The sequence below is a fragment of the Aptenodytes forsteri genome, unplaced genomic scaffold, assembly GCF_000699145.1.
Source record: "Aptenodytes forsteri isolate BGI_AS27 unplaced genomic scaffold, ASM69914v1 Scaffold146, whole genome shotgun sequence".
NCBI classification, from domain to species: domain Eukaryota; kingdom Metazoa; phylum Chordata; class Aves; order Sphenisciformes; family Spheniscidae; genus Aptenodytes; species Aptenodytes forsteri.
Genome location: NW_008795128.1, coordinates 3,816,636 through 3,840,291, shown reverse-complemented (window position 1 = coordinate 3,840,291; position 23,656 = coordinate 3,816,636). Strand labels below are relative to the sequence as shown.

General features: G+C 44.8%; 2 protein-coding genes across 2 annotated transcripts; one reads left to right on the top strand and one right to left on the bottom strand.

Annotated features, from left to right (window-relative positions):
• The first annotated feature begins 875 nt into the window (after nt 1-875).
• On the top strand, nt 876-14,584 carry DDB2 (damage specific DNA binding protein 2). Its single transcript, XM_019471614.1, has 10 exons — nt 876-1,053; nt 3,914-4,044; nt 5,164-5,355; nt 8,099-8,265; nt 9,376-9,475; nt 10,873-11,050; nt 11,741-11,886; nt 12,165-12,329; nt 12,647-12,692; nt 13,385-14,584. Exons 1-10 carry the CDS (start codon nt 882-884, stop codon nt 13,633-13,635), a joined length of 1,548 nt encoding a protein of 515 aa, XP_019327159.1. The 5' UTR covers nt 876-881; the 3' UTR covers nt 13,636-14,584.
• A 340-nt stretch (nt 14,585-14,924) lies between these two features.
• Nucleotides 14,925-22,312, bottom strand: ACP2 (acid phosphatase 2, lysosomal). Its single transcript, XM_009277509.2, has 8 exons — nt 21,344-22,312; nt 20,888-20,986; nt 20,636-20,725; nt 18,234-18,366; nt 18,070-18,158; nt 17,340-17,446; nt 16,940-17,115; nt 14,925-16,857 (listed from the first exon to the last, which is right to left on the bottom strand). Exons 1-8 carry the CDS (start codon nt 21,458-21,460, stop codon nt 16,721-16,723), a joined length of 948 nt encoding a protein of 315 aa, XP_009275784.2. The 5' UTR covers nt 21,461-22,312; the 3' UTR covers nt 14,925-16,720.
• Between the last annotated feature and the right edge of the window lie 1,344 nt (nt 22,313-23,656).

Below are 23,656 nucleotides of genomic sequence, written 5' to 3'. Positions count from 1 at the left end.
GGGGTGGCCCCGCGGGGCCGGGTGAGGCCCTGAGGCGCGGTGTGGGCGCTATTTAGGGTAGCTTGCGCGGTGCCTGCCGAGCTATATTTAACACGGGCAGATAGCCGTGACAGCCATTCACGAATTATAAATAAGTTAGCGCTAGCATGGGGGCAGCCTGTACGAGGCTCTTTGGGGAGGATCTTCTGGAGGGAATCTGCTCCTGCAAACAGCGTGTGACGCATCGCCCGCCAGCTACGAGGAAGGCTGTGGGAGGCCCGTGCCGTTCCTCGGGGGGCTGGGTGGTGTTTTGGTCGTCATAACAGGAGACACGCGTCGCTGCGTCCCACCACTGGTCAGAAGAGCAGTTCAAGTGTGGTTGCCAGCCAGTGTAGGAGCCCAATCAAATATCAGGTGGTGGTTGTGACGAACAGGGGCTGTTAAATAGGAAGTATCTTCTGAGTATATATGGTGGAAGACCAGTCGGCCCTGGCCATCGTCATAAAAGCTCTGACCTTTTTCTTAGCTGAATCTAAAGAGCTCAGTGTGAGCTACTAGAGAAACAGTTAGGGTATTATGTGGTTTCACAGATGTACTTTATGCAGATCTGTGGGTTTTAAGCTTAAAAGTTCGGTAGAAGCACATCTGTCAAAACATATTCTAATGCTTCAGGATACGTTCATTTTCATACGTGAACAAAGAAGAGTTTATTGAACCTGTTCCCCTCTCCAGCAGAGCACAACAAAAAGCTAGTGTCATGCTGATGAAAGAGGGTACAGGTATAATCACTACTTTCAGACCACTAGGATATGTTTCATTCCAGTTTTCCTCTCTGTCTTCTAGTTAAAAGTGTATGACAGTCTTACCTTCCATGCTTTGTTTGCTTTTTGTGGTCAGACAGAATGGCTCCAGTGAACCAGCCAAAGGACAAGAAGCACGAGAGGGCACATGAGCATTGGCCGGAAGAGGCAAAATCAGCTGGGAAGAGGAAACCGGACTACGAGGAACTAGGGAATGAGCCACAAGCAAAGAGGTTGTTTGTGAGAAAAACATCCAAGCCCCCAGAGAAAATCGGTAACATTTCCTCAGATCCTTACTGTTTCTCCCAACCAGATTTACCCTAAATGACAGGCATTGACTAGTTGAAGAGGGAGAATGCCAAGACGCGTGTTCAGACATGAGTGTTCAGATGGGTTATATATTTAAGTGATACACAGACATGCATTGGGGTAGTACATCCTCCAGTTACCTGCCTAGTGAGTGTGTGTGCACGAACATGTATGCGTGTTTCATTTTTGAGGCTCCATACCCCTTTGTAGAAGCCTGCTCACTGGAGGTGCTGTCACAGCTCATTTGAGGGTGGTTAAGTTTTGTGGAATTCCTGAATTACCAGATGTCTGCTTTATTGTAAGACAGACCGAGCTTGGTAATACATTGTTTTTTCTCCCATGCAATTCTTAATGCAGTTTCATAGTCGTAAGGTTGGTATCCTACAGCATGCAGTCTAAACTGGTATTTCCCGATTCTTTGCGTATTCTATCTTTTGCTGCAGTAAGTAGGAATACCTTTTACCTCTATGTTCAGATTAGACTGGACAGAATTTCCACTAATCAGTTCTCCTCATGTGCATTTTTTTCCTTTAGTATGTAACTTAAAAAAAAAAATCTCTTAAAGATTTTTGATATAATGAGGAGAGGTTTCCTAAGTTCTAAGATACTGGAAAGGATAATGGTTTGCATTATCAAGAAAGTTGTGTAGGCTTCAGCTACAGTAAGGACTGTTTTCATAGAATCATAGAATAATTTAGGTTGGAAAAGACCCTTAAGATCATCGAGTCCAACCGTTAACCTAACATTACCAAGTCCACCACTAAACCATGTCCCTAAGCACCACTTTTACATGTCTTTTAAATACCTCCAGGGATGGTGACTCAACCACTTCCCTGGGCTGCCTGTTCCAATGCTTGACAACCCTTTCGGTGAAGAAATTTTTCCTAATATCCAATTTAAACCTCCTCTGGCGCAACTTGAGGCCATTTCCTCTTGTCCTATTGCTTGTTACCTGGAAAGAGACTGACCCTCACCTCGCTATAGCCTCCTTTTAGGTAGTTGTAGAGAGTGATAAGGTCTCACCTGAGCCTCCTTTTCTCAGATAAAACCTTTAATTCCATTGTTTGTTTAGGAGAGCACTAGTTACTGCCTTGTGTGGAAATACTACACACTTTCTGTACAATTTTGGCTTTAAGAATCCAGAAATTACTGAAGTGTTTTTCAACAGTCACAGTTTTCCATACAGGAGTTCTACGATTTTGTACATTTCCATTGTCTGGTGTATAACTCCAAACTTGGAGCAGCTGGCAGTGTGAACAGCGGACGTGGAGGCAAAATACTCTGTTTGAAAGGAGTTCTGTGTATAATTGTGGACAGTTAAAGCATCTTCTGTAGTTAATTTAGCTACATGATTTTCATTGTAACTTCAATTTTCAGATTTGGTCGGCATCTGCAGTTCCTGTAAGATTCAGAGGGAACTGGCTGTAGGCTAGTACTTTGGACAAATGAAGCCAATCATAATTTTCCCTTAACCCTTTTTTAAAAAAGATGAAGACCTTTGTATTTGAGCTTTTCCATTTTGTGTTCCAGTTTTGATTTTTATATGTTTTGGAAAAATATTTTTTTTCTCCTGAGCCATATGGGACAGGTTCAGTTTCTTGCAATTGAAACACCTTTTTAAAGGGTTTCTTCCAGCAGATTCTAAAAAGGCCTAAAGTTTGTTTCTTAATAAATTTTCCTTTGTAACAAAACGGATTTTGGAAAAAATGCCTCCATTTCCGTTACCTCTGAAGAAGGAACTGTGGATGCTAATTCTTCTGTGAAAAAAAGGAATTAGAATATAAATACTTTTTTACGTATTTCAACAGGTGTGACAAGTGTTGGGACTATGTTGGCATGTGAACAAAGAAGTTCAGTTTCACACCCATGCATTTCTAGGCTCCAGTGTTGCATTAAAGAAAGATTTGGTTTAGGTTCTAATCATATAGAACGATCCCTATGTTTTTGGTCTTCTGTTTTTTTTATAATAATGCTAAATGAAAATAGCATTTTTGTTTCTTAAGAAATGCTGCTTTTCCATCTGACGTCTAGATCCCCTGGAGTGTTACAGACCATTGCCGTGGGGATGATTAGATCACGGACACGGGACTGAACAGATCCGGTTTTTATGTAAAGGTCCCTGAAGATAAAAACTTGGAACATGAACAAAATGTAGAAGCATGCTGTACTCTCAGCAAAAATCACCCCGAACAGAAAGGTTTTCAGGCGATGAGGCGTCAGCAAGTCTATTATCAAAAACAAAACTCGCAGTGCTGTAGGCAGACTGAACAGGCTACAGCACAAGCAGATCGAAAATTCTGATTCACAGGCAGGCATTTCAGGAACTGTGTGGGAACTCACGTTGCTATGCTTGGGGAATTTTCAGGTGTTAACGTTTCTGCTGGTCACACGTCTGACCTTCCCTTTGCTGTACCCAGGGGCTTACCGCCTCCCATGGCATATTTCCAAGTTGTTGAGGCTTTGGATAGCTTCATTGTATTTTGGGTATGAACCATTCAGGTTGTGTACTGTCCAAGAGATGCACCACCTGTGGCTTTGCTTTAGTCCTCTCCTGTTGTCTTTTTGATAAATCTTTGGCAAGGAGAAGGAAAGTTTAACAAGAGGAAGCGTACACAAAGCTCTGGCAGGCTATGGGAAGCACTGGACTCCATAATTGCAGAGGCTGCTGTACCTTGGAGATGTAAGAATAATTTAGAGACTTTTCTCTTGTGGCTGAAGCTTTTAATGGATTTAGCAGCAAATGCAGATGTTTTCCCGCGTTTTTTATTGAATGAGCATGACAGGTGGTGTCTCTCAGTAAGTTTTACTCTTTTCCTCTCTGGCAGGTTGGAGTGGAGGTGGGTCGATGGTGAGAAACAACAAAGTCCTTTTCCATCAGCTGGAGCGGCAGTGCAGCATTGTTCATTATGTCTACCAGAACATGCTGGGAGGCTCCATTCGGGCACAGCTCAGGCAGGTGAGGAGTTTCTCCTTCATGACCTGTTGGACATCTCAGCTCCCTACATAAAAACATCTTGAACACACACAGGGAAACTTTAAAGGGGCTTAAAAGTTCCTCACATACACAGTTTGTGGCTCCAAGTCTGGCGCACTCTTATGTTTCTTAATCCTGTAAAATGCAAGAGCTGAGATGGCTTTCCCTTCGGTTGACCTGGCCCTGTCACTCTACATTTTATATCTCTGTTAATTCTGTGCTTCCTTGAATCACATTTAAACTTACCCACTCTACCATTTGAGTTATTGCACAGTGCTACTTTTGCACAGTGATCTGACTGTTTTGTCATACTATTTTTGTATCCGCTCTACTTTGCTAATCATGTCAGGTTTAGTGTTGTTTTTTCCTCTTCACAGACATATTCCATCAAGTCCATAATGTTTTACTGTTTTCAGAGCCATACTCCTTCTTCCATTTGAAAATTAACTTCTGTAACATCCTTGGGTGGGAAGCACCTGGGCTAGCTTTATCTTCCATATGATTTATCTGTTTTAAGTATCCAAATGCTAAAGAAATCGCCAAGCTCATCCAAGCAGTACCTGTTCCTCAGCTGAATAACAATACCATAACAAAACCATGTCATGGTTTCTCATTCACTATTTCAAGTGTTTTGTTCACTCTTATGCTGTATAGTTGAGCTGCAGGCAATTTGGATGGAGGACCGTAATATTTTATCTCTGGATGATGTGTAACATTTTGGGATGCTCAGTAAAGACATAGATAGTCGTAAGTGCCTTTTACTGGTGTGGAGGCATGTTCGCCTTCCTTGTTAATGTTAATTATCCTGCCTTTTATTTATTTTATTATTCCTCAGCCCGCGAGGCTTAACTCCCTGTACATCATTTAACGTATGGTATCTCTCAGTTCTCTGTTGCTTTCTGAGTGCTGTGGCTGATGTGGATTTGTGTGGTCACAGGCTGTTTCCCTTGGGGACAGCATGTTCTCTTCATTCTACAGAGAGGCTTAGAATTTTGTATGAATGTACTAACACTGATGGCAATTAGAAATTGTTAGCACTCCTCATTCAGAGAATCTCCTGGATCCCTGCAAAAGTCATAATTCTCTTTATCTTTTTAACAGTGTCTGCAGCTGCCCTTTCTGCGTTCTCTCGCCTCATACCGCCTCTTTCGAACAGCAAGTCCCTTTGACAGGAGAGTGACATGCCTGGAGTGGCATCCAACACACCCCAGTACTGTAGCTGTTGGTTCCAAAGGTGGAGACATCATCCTTTGGGACTATGAAGTACTTACTAAGACCTGCTTCATAAAAGGGGTAAGCCTCTGGGTGTGTGGAATGGGTGGGAGGGAAAATTGGAGTACCACCAAATACCGCAGATCAAAACTGAGCTCTGTTGTGAGAAGCACATAAGGGTCTCAGGTTGCAGAGTAGCGAGCTATGGGGCAGGACTGAGATGCAACAGCATGTCTGTTCCTAAGTCCCTGACTGTTCTAGCACTGGGGAGAACCGAGGCGTGTTGATTAAATTCATAGTGAAGCAGTACTTGGTGTGTGCTCAGTGGGAAAATAATTCAGCAACTAGCAAAACAGTTATCTTAAAGGGATGCCAGAAACAAGTAAGCAGAGAGGGTTTGTCTGTTTTAGGTCTTGATCTTTCTCTGCTCACCTTTTATTCTGTGTCAGATGAGGAAACATCTTTGAGTGGGGAGAAACTAAAGTCCCTTTATCTAAAGTGAGAAACTAAGGTAGAATGAATGGTTTATATAGCTGGCATGCCCCCTCGTTGCTGTATTCAGCCATTCCCATTCCGACAGGGGCTCAAAGACTCTAACTTTTGTCCCCTTTCTAAATTAACATAGATATACACTGGGAGGAGGTCTATCCTCCAGAAATTCCAGGGTCATCTTTTTCTTTTTGTAAATAGCGTGGTGCCAGCCAGCCAGGGAATACATTGCCTGGGGACTGAAGGAGTTGCAGTTTTGTCCTCCAGGAGGGCAGCTGTCTAGACAGCCATCATGTGGGAAGACATGGTTGTCTTTGCCTCCTTGAAGGGCTGTGGTGTGTTTCACTGTTGCTGTTAAGGACATAGCAGTGAATGCAAGTTACAGAACACACTTTTCTCCTTCCCCATCACTCAGTGGATTTTTCTTTTGTTCATCCCCTTCCTTGTAGATGGGAGCTGGAGGGGCCATCACAGGAATGAAGTTTAACCCTTTTAACCCTAGTCAGCTGTACACTTCGTCAGTTGCCGGCACTACCACCCTGCAGGATTTTAATGGCAATACTGTCCGGGTCTTCACCAGCACCGAGGACTGGGAGTAAGAAATACAGCAATGCTTTGGGCCTCTGTGTCCTGCTGGCAGGACCGCTACAGAGAGAGAGAGAGAGAGAGATGTTTGTCTCTAATATGTGGGAGCTGGGCTTCCTCTTCTCCACTTACATGTCCTTTATCCTTTAAATTTCAGGGATCCTCTCTCTTCCAGGGAGGCTCACTCTCCCTTCTTATTTTTCCCTGAAACGGGGTGGTGGGTAGGAGAGAGCTTTTCTTCGTGAAGGGGAGGGACTCTTTGATGCTGCTTACTTCCTGTTGTACATGGGAGAGCATGGGGGTGCCAGTGGATTTCCTTAGTTGTCTGTTCTTAAACCTCCAATAGCTCTGTGCCCTGGGGACCTTCTAATCTCTTCACCTGTTAGCAGTGCTGCTTGTTGTCAGATGGGTTTTACGGGACAATTTATAGTCCCCTCAGTGCTTCTCCACAAACACCACTGACTTCAAGTGGTGCGTGTCATAAGGATCACCCCAATTCACCCCACCTAACTTTTGATGCTGATCTAAAATACCAAAATTAAGAGTCTGGGCTCCTTCAGTAATGAGAGAAAAGAGGACATGAATTGCTAGAGGCTACTCTGCCTGCCTGCGCTTAGAATCACCCTCTTAGACTGTTGCTTTTTCTGTGGACTCGTGAGGAAGTCTGAGCTCTTCAATTAGTTACTTCAGTTCAGTACTTACAGGTAAGTGAGGGAATTTGTGTTAGCCTCCTCTTTACTTTTCCCCACCTGATTCTTTCCGGGTGGCAACTTTCATGGTTGGTTTCCAAATTGGCTGTTCCAGTTGCAACCTTGTAATAGGGCAGAAGGTGAACCCAAGTAGTGCTGGGATGACTGGCCAGGTGAGCAAGGAGGGATAGACTGGGTCCTGGGACATGAGGATCTCCTATCCCAGTGGGATGCTTGTCACAGCAATGATGCCTGGATTTGAAAGGGCATGCCATCCTCCTTCTACTGCTGTGAGGACAGGCAAGCTCTATGGGCAGGCCTTTTTTTATCTTCATTGGCTTCTTGAAATCTAGTATTTACAGTGAGACTTTATTAAGTAGTTGTTCTGTGAGCAGCAAATGGAGTGCACTTGAGTATTGAAGAGTTTGGGGACTCCTAGCTAGCATCCTTCTTTTCTCTCTTTGGGTCGGGTTTCCATACTTCCTCAGTAGATAGACTGGGGGAAACAACATAACAAAACAACATAACAACAGTATAACATAACATAGAACATAAGATTCCTGTATCATGCATGGGGTTAGCAATAGGATTTCTCCTTGCACCGCTCTCATCCTGCCTGCTGGTACCTTGAGAAAGACCAGATACAGCACTGGAAGCAGCCTGTAGGGAACTGGTGAATGAAGTCTCTGTAAGAAAAGCTTGGTGCAGGGCTGTCATGAGATTTTATGTGGTTTCTGCATGGAATGGTGCTAGTTTTGCTTGTGATCTCCTAAGCCTGGTCTGAGCTAGGTGGTTCACTGCAGATTAGTCCTACCCCATAGCAGAAGAAGCAATGCTGCTAATGAGGTTTGCAGCCCAAAGTGGTGGGGTTGAACTTACAGGCTCCGAATTGTGCTCAGATTGGAAACAGATTGGAAAAAAAGAGTTGTTACGTATGTGCCCCGTCAGAAAACAGTGCGTTGTACCTAGGGAAACCGGCAGTGTGTTCCAGATGAGCGTTGTATTAAGATTTTTATCTTCTCCTCTAACCTTGATGCCTCTTGGCTTTGTGTGTATTCCAGAAAGGGCCAGGAGATTCTGTCGGAGACATCAAGTTCAGTCCTTATGAGGCAGTGAAGCTTTATGTGGCATCAGGGGATGGCACCCTAAGTCTGCAGGACCTTGAGGGCAGAGCGGTGCAGGTGATCTCCCGTGCCCCGGACTGTGGCCATGAGTACCATAATGTTTGGTGAGAAGGGAGCAGCGCAAGGTTGATTCTGTGTTCCTTGGGGTTAATGCTGCTCTGTTTCTTGTGCTCTCTAACATCTTCATCTTTGCCAGTGTTAGGAGACTCTTGGTATGAATTGGTCTTGTGAGGGAGCTTGGAGACAGGCTCCTGCTCGTGACCCTAGCACTGCAGGGTGGGTGACAAGCTAGGCAGCCACAGGGCACTTAATGCTTTTACAGTAGCTGAGTGTGCTGCCTGCATCTTCTGGTGTTGCTTTCTGGTGACGCCATCTCCTGTCTTGCAGATACTGACAGCTTTTCACTTCATAAAGTGTGAGGTGAGAAGAGCAGGGTAACTTCCGACTCTTCATTGTCATCAGTGTTCTCTGTGTTTTGTCTGTAGCAGCTCAGGTAGCATAGGAAAGCCACAAAACATTCCTGCACAATCTGAGTTTCAGGTTATTGAGTTTACCCTGCTGCTCTTCTGGAGGCTTCAGGCTCACCATGCTAATTTCCATGACCTTGAATTCTAGATTAATTTATCTTTGCAAGTGAAGCTTTCCCAACAAGTTCCCAAAGGTCCCCGGCTTTATTCTTGCTGCCCTTCCCCTCCCAGCAGAGCTGGAGTTAAGACATACGTCTTTATCAGATAAATCTCTATTCAGTTTTGTTTCCTGGAGCATGAAGTTGAGATAGTTTGATGTGCAACTTTCCAGTCCAAAGCTTGTCTTTTCTTTACTGCTGCTTCTGTGATTTGTGGAAAATGTCATTTTAAAGCTGTTTCTGTATATTTGTCAATGTCACAAGGGTGTTCTGATCTTTCCCAAGGTGTGTCCATGTGCAGGCACCAAGTGGCTTTTCAGCCTCTATTATGTTCCACTGTCCCAATGTGTCACACTCCATCTAAAGAGCACTTCACAAATGACTAGGAAGTTATTTCATATTCAGTCACCACAGGGAGCATTGTTGATAAGCCGCCCCCCTTCCTGATACTCAGGCCCACACCATCAGGCAGGAGATTGCAGTTACAGTCTGTTGCAGTCTCCCTTGTCAGGGATGAGATGTGAACCAGAGCTCCACTGCCTTCACTTGCCTGTGGGAGGCAGCACTGATTTTGTGTCTTTCCCTCTAGTTGCTGGTACTGCAGTGTTGATGTTTCTGCAAGCTGCCGTGCAGTGGTGACAGGTGATAATGTGGGCAACGTGGTCCTGCTCAGCACTTCTGGTGAAGAGGTTTGTATGGCTCCATGCAGTGTCTCCTCTACGGGAAGCTTCATGGCTTATGTGCTTTCCTACACTACAGGGACCCTGAAAAGAGGAGCAAGTACCTTGCAGCTCAGGAGATGAGTCCACCCATTGTCTAGGTGGTGAGAGGTCCTCCACCTCTGCCATTCATTAGACATTTTCACATTGTTGAGTGTAATGGTAACAATTCCCAAACAGGGACTGTGTCGTGTGCTACCCCTTCCTTAAGAGTATTTGCTACTGGCCAGAGTAATTATAGGGTAACCTGAAGATGTGAGCGCTCTCTGCCAACGACCTTCACAATTCCAGAAACTTAGTGCACTGATGAGAGTCATTTAGGAGATACTGCTTTGATGTATATCCTTCCACGACCTTGGAGCAGGTACACAACAGTAATTCAGCGAATGTTGGGATAGAAATTGCACTACTGCCATTAGACACGAGAGGGCAGGCAGAGGCAGACAGCACCTTCGAGTCTGAAGTAGTACAGAAACATATTAAAGAGAATAGTTGGAGTGGGCCCTGCTTTAAAAGCCTGCTGTACCGTCACACCGGAATTACCGTTTCTCCTGCCTGTAAGGGTAGCATCTGTAAGAGTTTGCCACCCAATGAGCTGTGGCTAGAGGCAGCTGTGTAAATTAGCGGGCAGTCAGGAGTGCTCCAAATGATTTGTGCTTATTCAAGGTTAGTTGCTTCCTTTCCTTTTTTTCTCCTGAAAGAATGTGACAGTCTCTTCTGCACTTAGGAGATAGCCATTATTGTAGGGAGGATGGGCCAGCTTCACCCTTTTGATTAGAAATAATCTTCCGGCTTCGGATACGAATTTATTCATGGCGAGTTTATATCCATTTGTTCTTGCTAATTGAAATATTTCTCCTACCCTCATGTTTCTTTGCTGATGTATTCTAGAAGCCAATTGCATCTCCTTTCACCTTTTTTACTAAGATAAACAGAGCAAGCTCTTTTGGTCTTCTCCCACAAAGCAGGCCCTTCCTTATTATTATCTCGGCAGCGCATTTTCTGTACCTGTTCCAGTTTGTTTTAATCTTTCTGCAGGTGGAAGACTGGCACTGCATAAAGCATTCCAGATGTGATCTTGCTTTGTGTAGTGGCACTAATACTTCCCTCCATGAACCAGGGACTGTGTTTTCCTTTCTCATAGCTGTAATAAATTGGTGGATCAGAGTTCTCCTAGAATTAAATAGTTCCCAAGGTCATTCTTCTCCTTTCTTGTTTCCAGTGGATAAACTCTTGGTGTATTTTAGAAGTTTTGTTGCTGCGTAAATGTGTGACCTCTTTACTCTGCATTAGTAGATTATTATTCCATTTCTTTACTCCAGACCTTGATTATTTTTTTCTGTGTGATTTTGTTTCCTCTGCTGCAGATTTGGAAGCTGAAATTGCACAGGAAGAAAGTGACTCATGTGGAGTTTAACTCCCGATGTGAGTGGTTGTTGGCCACAGCGTCTGTGGATCAGACAGTCAAAATCTGGGACCTCAGAAACATCAAAAACAAAATGAATTTTCTTCATCTGCTTCCTCACGACAAACCTGTCAATGCAGGTGAGTTGAGATAAGGATTTCATTGCATAGATGTGTGCAGAGAGTCCATTCAGCTCAGCTTTTATTTTTGTGCCAATGTTAGCTTTCGCTCAGATTTGAAGTTGCACAGTAGCTAGTGTTAAAGCAAGGAAGGCATTGGGAACATGTGGCCAGAGGCAGGGAGGTGGATAGGGCAGCTGCAGCACAGCCGTAGGCTTGCCATACAAACTGTGGCACTGTGCCTTGAGAGGTGAGTGTGGAAGCATCAGCAGTGGCTGAGATTAGAAAGCTGAATTTTTTGGGGCAGTTCCTTTGACAAAAGCAGAGCATGGGACTCAAACCTCTGTTTCTTGGGTGCAGTTTTACCAGTTCATGGAAATCCAAACTGCAGGTGTCTGTCTCCAGCTTTTCCACTAACTTTCCATTTGAATGAGCAAGTTGCTTTCTTTGCAATGTCTCTTTCTGTGATTCTAAAATGAGAATAATGATTCTTCCTATGTAACCCAGTGCTGTAGGTTTCAGCTTATTGATTGCAAGAGCCTTGAGTTTGTTTGAGACAGGTAAAGTCTCGTCTGTTGGGACACATGGCCATATTCACGTCCCTATTAAAGAAAGAGCAATGGGTTTCCAATCGGAGAAATGTGACTTTTATGTTTCTTGTCAATCACAGCATTGTGATCTTTTGTTTGCCTTATTGTCCCCCTCTCCTAGCTTACTTCAGCCCAACAGATGGTGCCAAGCTCCTGAGCACAGACCAGCGCAGTGAAATCAGGGTTTACTCATCTTCAGACTGGACCAAGCCACAGCATCTGATCCCACATCCACATCGGCAGTTTCAGCACCTCACACCTATTAAGGTGAGTTAAGCCAGTGCAGTCTGAGAGGAATATCACGCTTGGTGCTAGCAGCCAGCTGTACATCAGAAATGGTCTGATTTCTGGTCGGGATACTGCATTGGTGGGTGGATGTTCGCACTGCTGCACCTCCCAGCAGAGCACTGTTCTGAGGATACCCATGTTCCTCAGGCTGTGGGTGGGATGCACAAACGGTTGCTCACACTGCTGGTTTTCTGGTGTGTGCCAGTATGAGCTCTGTCCCTTTCTTTTAACTCCCCATCACTCTGCTCTATGACTAGGCAACATGGCATCCTCGCTATGACCTCATTGTAGCAGGTCGCTACCCAGACCCGAAGTTCCCAGGGTACACGGTGAATGAGCTACGAACTGTTGATGTATTCGATGGAAACACTGGGGAGATGGTTTGTCAACTCCATGATCCAAATGCTTCTGGTATCATCTCGGTGAGTTGAGCACTGCAGCTAAAAGGACCGCTGTGTGTTGAACAGCAGCCAAGAGATATGAGTTAGGGACTAGAACAATAGGAGTATCCTCTCTACTTGTGACAGACTCACGCTCTTGTTGGGGTATGGCTGCTGGCTAAAGCTGCTGACTCGAGCAGGGCTGGTCCATGGTCATCTGTGGGTTTTCTGTGATACTCTTTAGGGAACACTGGGTTTTCCAGATGGTTTGTTGCTGTAACATAAGCTGTGGTGCTCTTATGACTCTGTTATATAAGCAGTGATGCTCTTACAGGCTCTGATTGTGTTTCCATTTTCAGCTCAATAAATTTAACCCTATGGGAGACACGCTGGCTTCTGGCATGGGTAAGTAAAGAGAACCTGGGGCACTAAGCACGGGTGGTTCCAGTCCCAGAAAAGGGCAGGCTTGTTTCTCCAGACTAAAGCAAGTTGTGAGTGAGGATTTCCCAAATCCCACTTGCTAGTAGTCCTCTATAATTTCCTACACCTGTAAAAGAGATCAAGACCTTCTTTTCAGTCTTCTAGCTTTGCAGTTGGAAAATGGGTTGCTAGTCATCTCCTGTGTAACATTCCTGAGAGCATGAAGTCCAGAGGAGTGAGAGGCCTCCCCGCAGCAGGGAGCTGCTGCCATCTGTGGGCCATGTAACAGTAGCAGAAAACGATGGGGCCAGGGGGGAAAGCCTTTTCCTACTAGGCTGTACCCTCTCCCTTTGTTTAATTTATCTCATTTCCTAGGCTGCAGAGCCAAGATTACTCAGTTTTTCGCAGGCTGTATGGGATTAAGGGAGCTAGCTAGAGATTTAGGTTTTAGACCTGTGACAGATGAGATTAGGAATTACTTAAGTCTTTTAATTAGATCAAATTTCCATGGCTGTGTGGAGGTAGCGTCTGCAATAAATATCTCTGCATCCTCTGTACCTTGGAAATATCTTAGAACAGACAAAGCGTTTTGAATTTCTGGCATTTAAGTGACGTAGCCTAAGGTATTATATTTGATGTAGAGTTTCTGATGCACAGTGTTTAATTTTCCCTCTCAGGCTTTAATATTCTGATCTGGAGCCGGGAGGAGATGGTGGCCAAGAAGCAAGAACATCTTTTGAAAGCCATGACAGAACAGGGGATTGGAAGCTGGAGTTTATCCAGACGCGGAGGGCAAAGGCAGGCAAACCCCGGGACAAGCAAACTCAAAGCTAAGTTACTGTCTTGGGAGCTGGAGGAGACAAGAACAAAAACCGACGATTCTAAATCACAGGGAAGGAAGCGTAAAGGGAAGGATCTAGAGAACTGATTTAGTATTTTGATCCTTTCTGGATCACAGGGTACAAATTAATTGTTGGCAATGGGCAGTATAAGCCGTGCAGGGCATTAGACTTCTACTTTGTCCTTCCTCCCTGGATCTGATCTTGCTTCACTGATTCCTTTTGCTTCCCCTTCTAGAAAGTTGTGTCAGTACTCAGTTCCTCCTCCAAGTGGAGTTACCACCCATTTTCCGAGGCACTAGGAAAACTTCAAAGATGTTCTCAGATCCTGCTGAAGTTACTGCTTCCAGCCTGCCTGCCGCATCTGCTTGTCATCACTTCTCAGAGGTTACCATCTCCTGTAGTCTGCTGTGGAGGGTCCTCAGCCTGTTCTTTCTAGTCAAACTGAGCCGAGAAACCCTTTGCTAACAAGGTTAGTGTCCTGAAAAGGTAGAACGTTCACAGGGGTGAGGCGATGGATAGCTTGGGTAGCCTAGGGAACACCAACCCCTCCCATACGCAAGCTTCTTGGAAAACGTGTGTCTGTCAAGACCTCAGGCTTAGTCTGTTCTGTGCTTGCAGCTATTTAACTAGACCACGAAGAATATGATGATGCCAGAGCTCTTTACCTGCCTCATGGGATGCAAAGGCAGTATGGAGCTGGGAACCTACTGATTCTGTAGTTTCTGTTTTCAGAGCTCTAGGCTTTTTCTTGCCACTGATTAGGTAATTTTTTTCACCCATGCCTATGTGCTTCAGTGTTGGATAAAAGTGTTGTAAAGCAGAAATGAGGAATTTCTTCCAAACACCCCTGCTCAGAGCCAAATCTCAAGACTGCTGTTAAACTGAAAAGTTTTGCTTTTTCTAGTTTGTTTACAAGGTTGCCTGGGGCCTTGCTGCTGTCCCAGAGGTTGATGGATGGGACAGGCTCCAGGCCTGCTCAGATTCTCTATGTTCACTTTTATAGTTTCGCAGTATTGATACTAATAAAGTTTTGTACTAAACTGAAATTCTGCTGCACTGCTTTTGTAGGGGGGAAGAAGTTACTGACCTTTCTGCAGGAGGGCTAAGAGACCTAGAACAGTGGTGGAAATACCAGTCATAGTACTGCGTCTATAATGGACCCTTCCAAGTTGGACAGGTTGCATTATAAGCTGTATCTATGCATGGTCACTGCAGTCAAAAATAGTTTATCTCAGTTCTCACTCTGCTATAAGTGGGATTGTAAATCAGGGATTTACTGTGGGAGGGGGTATACTGCAGTAAGCTCTGCCTGTTTTCCAGCACTGAGCACGCTGGTGCTAGCCCTGTGAACTCTTAGAGAAGAAGAGGAGTAGAGTTCAGTGTGAATTTGATTTTAATAATGAAAAGGAAATGTATTGGAACAATTACAGAAAGTAATTCACAGTCAAAATGTCTAAATCATCATAGAAACCTTTCCTCTGTGTGTGCAAAATTTGCTGCCTTTAAAAATAACAGGTCTGGTCCTCTTAAATGCACTATTGCCTCTTTCTTGTGCCTGTTCTCACAGGCAGTAGCTTTTTCTTTATGACTGTCTTGCTGTGCAGGAGACCTAGATTATCTCTTCAGAGGACAAAAAGGTGAGGGAGATGCTGAGAACAGCAAGCTGCTTCTGCTGATTTAGAGTTCCCATGCTGGCAGATGCCGATTATGGTGTAGGGAAAAGTCCCCACGGTACTCCATAGGGGAAGAAAAGGAAATGTCTGTAACCTAAGAACTGGCTTCTGCCGCCAAGAGGGGAAGGGAACTGCACCAGAAAGGGAAGTAAAAGTGGGAAGTGAATGTGCAGCATCACCATGTGAAGAGCCTGTGCTTCTGGTGCCTGCTGCAGTCTCTCATTTTCTGCCAAAAGCTACAATGCAGGTGGTGAGCACTTGGCATGATGTTCCCTGCGGCAGCTGCAGTGCGCACAGAGAGGCCAGCCTGGAGGAAGAATCACACTTTGGACAAAATGCCAAAGCGTGGCAAATAAAGGGATCCACAGTCATCTGCAAACTCTGATCCTTAATAGGGGTTTTTTGTTTGTTTGTTGTCCATCCAGTAGGGAAGATAGGAACAAAAACTACAGAACTTGGCATTTAATCTACTCTCAGGTAAACAGCTCTGCTACATCTCTTTAATTACAGCATAAAAACATTCTGCTAGTAAAGCATATTCCTTGGGCTTGTAGCTGAAACCTGGACTGCCTGTAGTACTGGATATTCCCTGTAATAGGTACTTGAAGTTCAGAGGTGGGGAAGTCAAATTCAAAGGCTGAATCTTCAGACAGGGCCCAAGTTTCTTCTCTATGGGGACTCCCCTTTCTAGAGCCAACCTTGCATAAGGAATTGGGTGCGGGTTTGCTACGGTCACAGGAATTCATCTCTCTGATGAAGCTCTTGGAGCTTCTTTGGATCATATGTAACCTACTCTGAGCTGAATCCTAGAAACTACTGCCGGGTTTTCAATCTAGTCCTGATTCCAGGCCAGTTCTCTCTTGAACCAAAATGTAAGGAGGGAAAAAAAGACTAGTTGCCAGCAGCAACTAGTTGCTTAGCAGCAGCCTCAAGAAACACTTTTCTGCCATCATCTGCAGCAGTTCCCTCTGCATGGACAGTAGATGAGTCTCGGTGCATTGTTGGTGAGCTAGGCCCACTGCTCCAAGCCCAGCCTTCCCACCATCATCAGCCCAATGGCTTGAGAGAAAAGCACTCAAAGCAGGTTGACCCTGAAGAGAGATGCAACTCCTGACTGCACTGGATGTGGCAGCTGCTGGAGGCCCAAGCCCCTCTGCCACAGTCACGGTGAGTGGTAACATTTACAATTACTGAAAGGAGGAAAACTCTTGACCAGCTCCAACTGGCCATGTTGGGAATCCCAGATTAGGTAAGCTGTATGAGGACTGGGGGCACCACACAGTATACTGGCTTCAGAATTAAGGTGTAATTTCCATTAGAGTAGCTCAGTCCTCTCTCTCTGGGACGTCACCTTTAGAAAGCATCCAAAAATCAAGTCCAGCTTCGTTCTGGGAGGCAATGGTCAAAGCAGAAGAATGCTCAGTAACTGAAGGTGCCCAATCATCCTTGGGGGCAACACTGCTCCCTCCTACTGCCTGGGAAGGAGTTGAAGCAACTGTCAGGCCTGCTCTTCTCCCTCATTGGAAACATGCCGGTAGCCGGGGGGCTGAGACTGTATGCGAAAGAGTACAGTCAACAGGAGGATTATAAGGAGAAGGAGAATGGATCCACACACAGCCAGACCTACAAACAGTTCTGCAAGGGAGAAAACAAGCGGTCAACATGGTATCGTCCAAGCTTTCCCCTTCTGCCATGCTCTGGTCCAGCCTGGGCTCACCTGTGTCGTGCATGCTGCTTGCTACCTGACATTCTTGCTCCCAGTCCTGAGGAACAACAGGATCTGTGAGTTCCAAGAATCTCTGCAGTGGGCATTTATGCTGACAGCCAGGGATTGTCAGTGGGAAAGGTTCCTTCCCACTCTCGTTGCGGAAAAACATCTCCACAGAGAAGTTACTGAAAACAAAACACAGCCAGATGCTTTTTTTTTTTTTTCCTCCAGCTAAAGTCATCCCTTCCCAAAACCTCAGTGTGCACACCCTTTCCTTTATTCTGGTGGTAGTTTTCCTCCTAAGAGTCTGCCACTAGGAGCACGATTGCATCCCCCTAGGGTGGAGCCTAGCCTAGGTATCTAACCCTTGAGGTGAAATCACAGCAGACGTCTTTACTGCAGCCCTCACCCATCATCCTCTTGGTACAGCTCAAATAAATGACATGAGGCGTATGGTGCTTGAATCTTGTTGTAGACATCTAGAGCCATCTGCAGTGCCACAAGTGTGGTGTCATGCTGAGAAAGAGGGAAAAAAACCAAATCAGTCACCCTTATGGATGTGGCAGGGCAGCTCAGACCATACCAATAACGGACAGGGCAGTGCTGAGGGGACGTCACCTTTGTAACTGCCATCTGGAAGAAAGGAGAGGAGCTGTGCTGCTAGAACGGTGATCTGTGATGGTGCCAGAGAAGGGGAGGAAGTCAAAGACAGCCATATATATCCTGCATTGTTCTTTAAGAATTAATCTCTAGGGAGCAGTCTGGGAGAGATGCTTGACTTTCCAGTCAGTAGGCTGCTGGAAAGGGTGGATGACTCTGCATTTACACTGCTGAAACATCACGTCTGAGTAGCATCAACCCATCTACCAAACATATACAGCAGTGGCTCCCCAAAGTCTGCCAGACTCATCCACAAGCCTGAGCTAACAGGAACAAAGCGCAGGTTGGGAATGTTCCTCAGGGGCCCCACAGGAACGATGCCAGATCCTGCACATCCCACCCAGCCAGAGGCAAAGATGCATGTCCTGATCACTGCATGGGCTGTAGAGAAGCCAGAAAGGGTTAAAACTATCAGCAAGCCCCAATTCCCTGTGAGGAGGAGGAGATGGATAAAAGCTAGCCCCCAAGCTCTGACTTACCGCTGAATAGGCAAGCAGTTTCAGGTTCTGGTGGGCAGAAACATTTGCTGCTTTGGTTAGGTTTTTCCTTATGTGATCCAGCAGGACCCCTGAGGAAAGGGAACAGCTGGTAAGAGGCAAAAACTAGATAGAGCAGCATGAAGCTCCCTCCCCGGTGCACTCACCACCTTGCAGACGAGCTTTTTCTACCCGATTGTGGATCCCAAACAGAAATTCAAAACCAAAGTCTTTTAGTTGCTTCAATTGAGTCATGACATCTGGTGTCGCCCATACAGGCAAATCCATTTTGTGTGCTTGCTAGAAAGAGAAACAGAATACTCATCTGCAGGTAGCACGGATCGCAGATCAATCAGAGAATGGGAGTCACGGTGTCTGGAGTCCTGCCCATGCTGCTACTGATTTCCTGTATTATTTTAAATATGCCCCTTTTCTATTTATGCTTCTGTTCTCACACTGCTGTGCTGCATACAAAGAATATATATGGGTTTTAATGTTGTTTCAGAAACTGATAATGAGAAGCATAAAGATTAAAATCTAGGAGCTACATTTCTGTCAAAGCACAACTGGGGTGCAGGGTTACGTCGTAACACCGATACAATAATCTTAGGGCATTTACTTTACGTGTGGCTGATTCTGCCCTGCAGATGGCATGCAGTCAAAAAAAAAAAAAAAAAAGATAAGTGAGAGAATGCAAACTCAAGGTTTCTGGTGTACCTGCAGCACAATTTCACCGGAGGCTCTGAGGGCCACCGAAGGATATTGGAGAAAGTTAGCAAGCGCTCTGCAGATGTAATACTGGGATGCACCACTGACAAAGCCCAGTACTCAAACCCAGAGTACACAGAACTGGGAACCAAGAGAAGAATTTGCTTTGCAGCCAACCCATTACAAGAAAGGATTAGTTATACTGGCAGGCAAACAGCAGTTGTGGTTCCCTGGCATTACTCGGAGCAATTTTCTACGCCACATCCCATTAAACTGCCAGAAGATGAGGCTGAATATCCTTAAGGGCCCGTTCTGTCTGAGTGGTTTGGAGAAATTCCCATCAGCAACTTAGATATTTAGTTTTTTCATTAATTTACAAAGAGAATAGCTTGTAAGTTCAGCTATTTCTTGGACTTTTTTATTTTCTCCATTCAGATAGTAGAAAGAATCTACTGGCTCAGGTGAGAAAAACAATCCTTCTCTTCAGGGCACTGTTAGTAAGAGTGAGAAAAAAGGAGGAAGCCTGAAGCAGCTGAAGAGAAGGATCGGCCTGAGGGTATAGTTTTGAGGGTAAAACTCCCTCAAAACGTTCTGGTTTCATTTTGGGACACTGAGCTATTCTCCAAGCTCTTGGGGATTATAGTGGTTGTCAGCTGACCACCTGGGCCCAATCTGCAAGCTCATTAAGTGAGTCTTGAAAATGAAGGAGATCTGAAATTCTTGATCTCTCTGATCAAAGGATTTTTTATTACCGACAGAAGTTGCTTCACTGTGATCGTTAAAAGACAGGAGATGCGGTTTGTGATACAAAGGGCAAATTTACATAGTGCAATGCAGCTCATGACTGGAATATTCTCAGCTTGCAGCAACTCAAGCTACTACTTTACATAGCGAAGTGCAATTCCATGCAGATTTATCTTGTACATCCCCAAAATAGTACATACCGCTGTATACCACTGCCAGCAAGCTAAGTAGCCTTGCACCTCCATAGAATTAGCATGACACAGTGTCAAAATGCTTGGCTTTACTGCTTCTTCCACAATTAGCTAGTCTGACATGAAAGAGCTCTGTAATTTACTTCATCATACTGTATAGTTGTACACAAACTTGTGTGCAACAACTGTAAGTCTCCTGGATAGATGACCTTTACTTTAGCATTATCACAGCACAGCTAACCCGATTTTTGATTTTGTTTAAGCCTTCATGAGATGTGTTTTCAACAAAACTCCACATGAATACAGTTTGGTGCCCCACCCCAGGCAGTAAAAGGGTCATATCTGTCTCCAGAGTCTTTCTCTGGCAAAGGACCTTATAACAGGTCAAAAACCAGATGTGGGTGAACCCCACTTAACCTAGAAGAGCATTATTTTCTTTTAGAGATGGCATTAACAGAAGCACAGAAAGAAAAGTGATTGATCTAAAGTTACAGAGAGGTAGAACCAGGAATAGTCCTAATTTAAGCTCCTAACTTAAAGTTAACGCTCCTTCAGTTTCCAGAGATCTCATTTCTACCTTACTTAACTCAGACTCGTCCACAGAGATCTAAGGAGTTCAGATTGCAGTCATTTTCTAGTGACTTTCAAAAGAGATATTTATTATGCAGGTGGGACTTTTTCTGGCTCTGGCACGATATATATCTAAGCTACAAAGTGGGAGGTTATAGAGTGCAAAAGTAGGTAATTCTTGGCACACGCCTCTAGTGAGTAGGAACTTATTATTCTGAAATTAGAACATTACTTCTAACTGTAGGGTGGGAATGGTGAAAAGTTGCTTTATGGGATTTTGCAAAATAATTTTCTACCAAATCCAGGGAGTCCTAAAGACCAAATTCCCGTGGCTGTAAGATAACGGCCAAACTTACTTCACAGAACAGTGTGTCATACACACTCCAAACAGACTCAAGAGAGACATCCCGGATCCCAGTCTCATTTGCCACCATCTGCAGGAATTGCTGTAGGTACGAGAAAAGAGAAAGGCCTTCAATTTTCTGATTTCATACTGTATTACACACACAGGTATTCTTACCCTTTTCTCAGAGCTCTGATTATATAGAGGTGATAATACTTTAACTACAAGCCTAAGACCACCTTATCTCATGCAAACAATCACTTACCCAATTCTCTTTGGTCTTATTTATGTATTCTGCTGAGTGCCGTGTTTCATTCTGTAGCTGTTCATACCGTGGACAGGGGGTCAAAGGAAACTTCAGTAGCTGGGCAGAGACAACAAGAGCAGCTAGGTCACCGAGAACACTGAAGTACAGAATTTGCAGTCAACACGCGCAACTGTAATGAAACCCTGACTAGCGGGACGCATCTATAAAGAGCCTCAGGTACTGCCTTCTAACATACTCCAGATTGTGTGTGGTCTGCTGAGGTGTTGCAGCTAACATGTTGAGTGAACATAGCCCCTGAATTCTTGTCTTACGCTGAGAACAGAAGAACCTTTGCAAGGTAGGTCCCAGGAGAAGTTCAAGACAATCTGGATCGAGACCGAAGCAAAGACTTTTGGAGAAGTCAGCATAACACACTATTTGAGTGGTCAGTACCGATCCTTGAGACTAACTTACCCTTTCCTCGGACTCAGGCACTGTGTGCACAGGGATAGGCTGCCAGGAGATGTTAGGGTTGAACATCTGTTGTCCCTCTGGGGGATACAGGCCTGCCAGGTTGGCCTCCGCACTCATCAGCGTCCGATCATAGTCTGTGCTGCGGGTGAAGATCTGCCAGAACAGGGACAGCGCACCATTAATAATGCTGCTCTAAGTGGCGATGCTTGGACGCAGGATGACGTACTCGCTGAGGAACATTGCCAAGTGCCCTGCAGCTGCTCATGGACAACAGGATAACAGGGGTTGAAGTGACCGAGCCTGCTGATGTCAACCTGGACAAAACTGTAAGGACAGACACAAAGACAACTTGGCGTGTAATACTAGAGCAGCCTGTTCTGGATAAGTGGGATAGCCAGATGCACTGTGCGGAGATTACAGACAGAATGGAGTCTGAGTATGAGGAAGAGTCAGAGAAGAGCAACAGAGAGATGCAGATAATGATGGGCACAGATAGGAAACGCGCTGTATTTACAGAGCAGGACTGGGGCAAACTCCTGCATTCAGTTCTCAGTTCTAGTAATGGCCTGCTGTGCTCATGAAAAAAAAAAAGGCTTCTCCAAGCCTCAGATTTTCCGTCCGAGAAGCAAAGACAAGAGTGATCTGACTAACAGGAGAGGAAGAAAAGGGGGAGCTGGGATTTTATTTGATCATTGTGGGCTCTTGGGATTAATGGGCCAAGACTTATCAATCCAGAGCTTAGAGAGAGAGATCTGAGTGAGAAAAAAGAGAAACCAGAAAAATACAGAAAAGTTCAGAAGGTCAAAATGGCAAAACTTTGGTATTCTGGTATCTGTGCACTGAAAACACAGGGGGAGATTGGAGAGAAACCAGTGATAAAACAAGAGGAACACAGAGGAAATAATGAAACAATGTGCTAGAAAACAGCATACTGAATCTGAAACAAGAATAAAAAGCCAGAAAGATGAAATACAATGTCGATTGGTTTTTTTTTTTAATGTTAGAAAGAAACATAAGAAAAAATATATATGCTCACTCTGTACAGCATCTCCCACATGAAGTGTACCCCAAAACTTAACAGTCATGAGGAAAAAAAAAAAGTTGTCTTTTCTCTGACAATTTCTACCCACTTTTACTTCTTAACTGTGGCTTGAAAACAACTGACCCTGTACTCATTAGACCAGAATGCTTTCATCCTCAGTAAGCTCTGAAGAAATAGAAAGGAAATATTTTAAAAGATAAGGATCTAATTCTAAAAGTGTCATAAAAAACAATTAAGCCCTGAGCGTACATGTTTTCTTCAGCACCTTTTGCCAGGGCTCCAGCTTGTCGCTGAGTCAGGTGACAAATGGTCATATGGTGTCACCCAGAGGCAACACTTCTTGTAAGAGGGAGGTTGCTCAACTCGAGCAGGGGTTCAGGCTTGGTTAGCAGAACAGCTTTTGTTTGCATATGCCTTGGTTTGTTTTTCCTTCTCAAGCAAGAGAAGCAAAACAGCTTCAGCTAGCAAAAACTTTATAAGAGTGAAGTATGTTTGGAAAGGAACTACTGAGGAAGGTTAAAGGATCTGTGTTTGAGCTGATGCTGGAAGTTTTGTTGATGAAGCAAATGCCAAAGAAGGGTTGTAATCTCAGCTATGGCAAGCTGGGTATTTACTGGGGAGCCCAAAAACGGGGGAAACAAAGACAGAAAATTGTACGGGGATTCTCAGTTTGCCCCATCTGGTCAATCACCCAAAGTGAGCTCAGATAAAATAACTGAACCGATGCAGAGCCAGTAGTGGGTCAAGGGGGTCTTGACTGCCCGCTGTCCATCCGAACCACGTGACAGCATGCCTCTCATCCTGACACTTGCTCATGTTCCACTTGACTCACACCTCTGTGATCAACCAGCAGGTGTATTTGAGGGGATTTTCTATTTCCTTACTTTTTTTAATCTTTCAAATTTTCCCCTGTGCTTGGCATATGGTTCCACAAGGGCTCAGCGTTTTATAAAAGAAACCTACCAGTTTCTCAAGAACTATTATAAAGTGTGGCAACATCCTGGAGGGAGAGAGGAAAATTAGTAGCTTTGGGGGACTGAAGCCGTCGATACTTCACAGGTGGAAACAAATGAGAGGGTTGCTTCTGGTCAGTAACTACTGCTTACAGGCACAGGCTCCCACGAGATTGTACCTGAAGCGCACTGGGGAGGGCAGGGCAAACGGGGGCTGCGCTCTTGTCAGCTGATGTGACAAAAAAGCAAACCCCACCCTCATAATCTCGGGTGAGAAACAAGTGCCAGCTACAACACAGCGTTCCTGTTTTGTTCCCT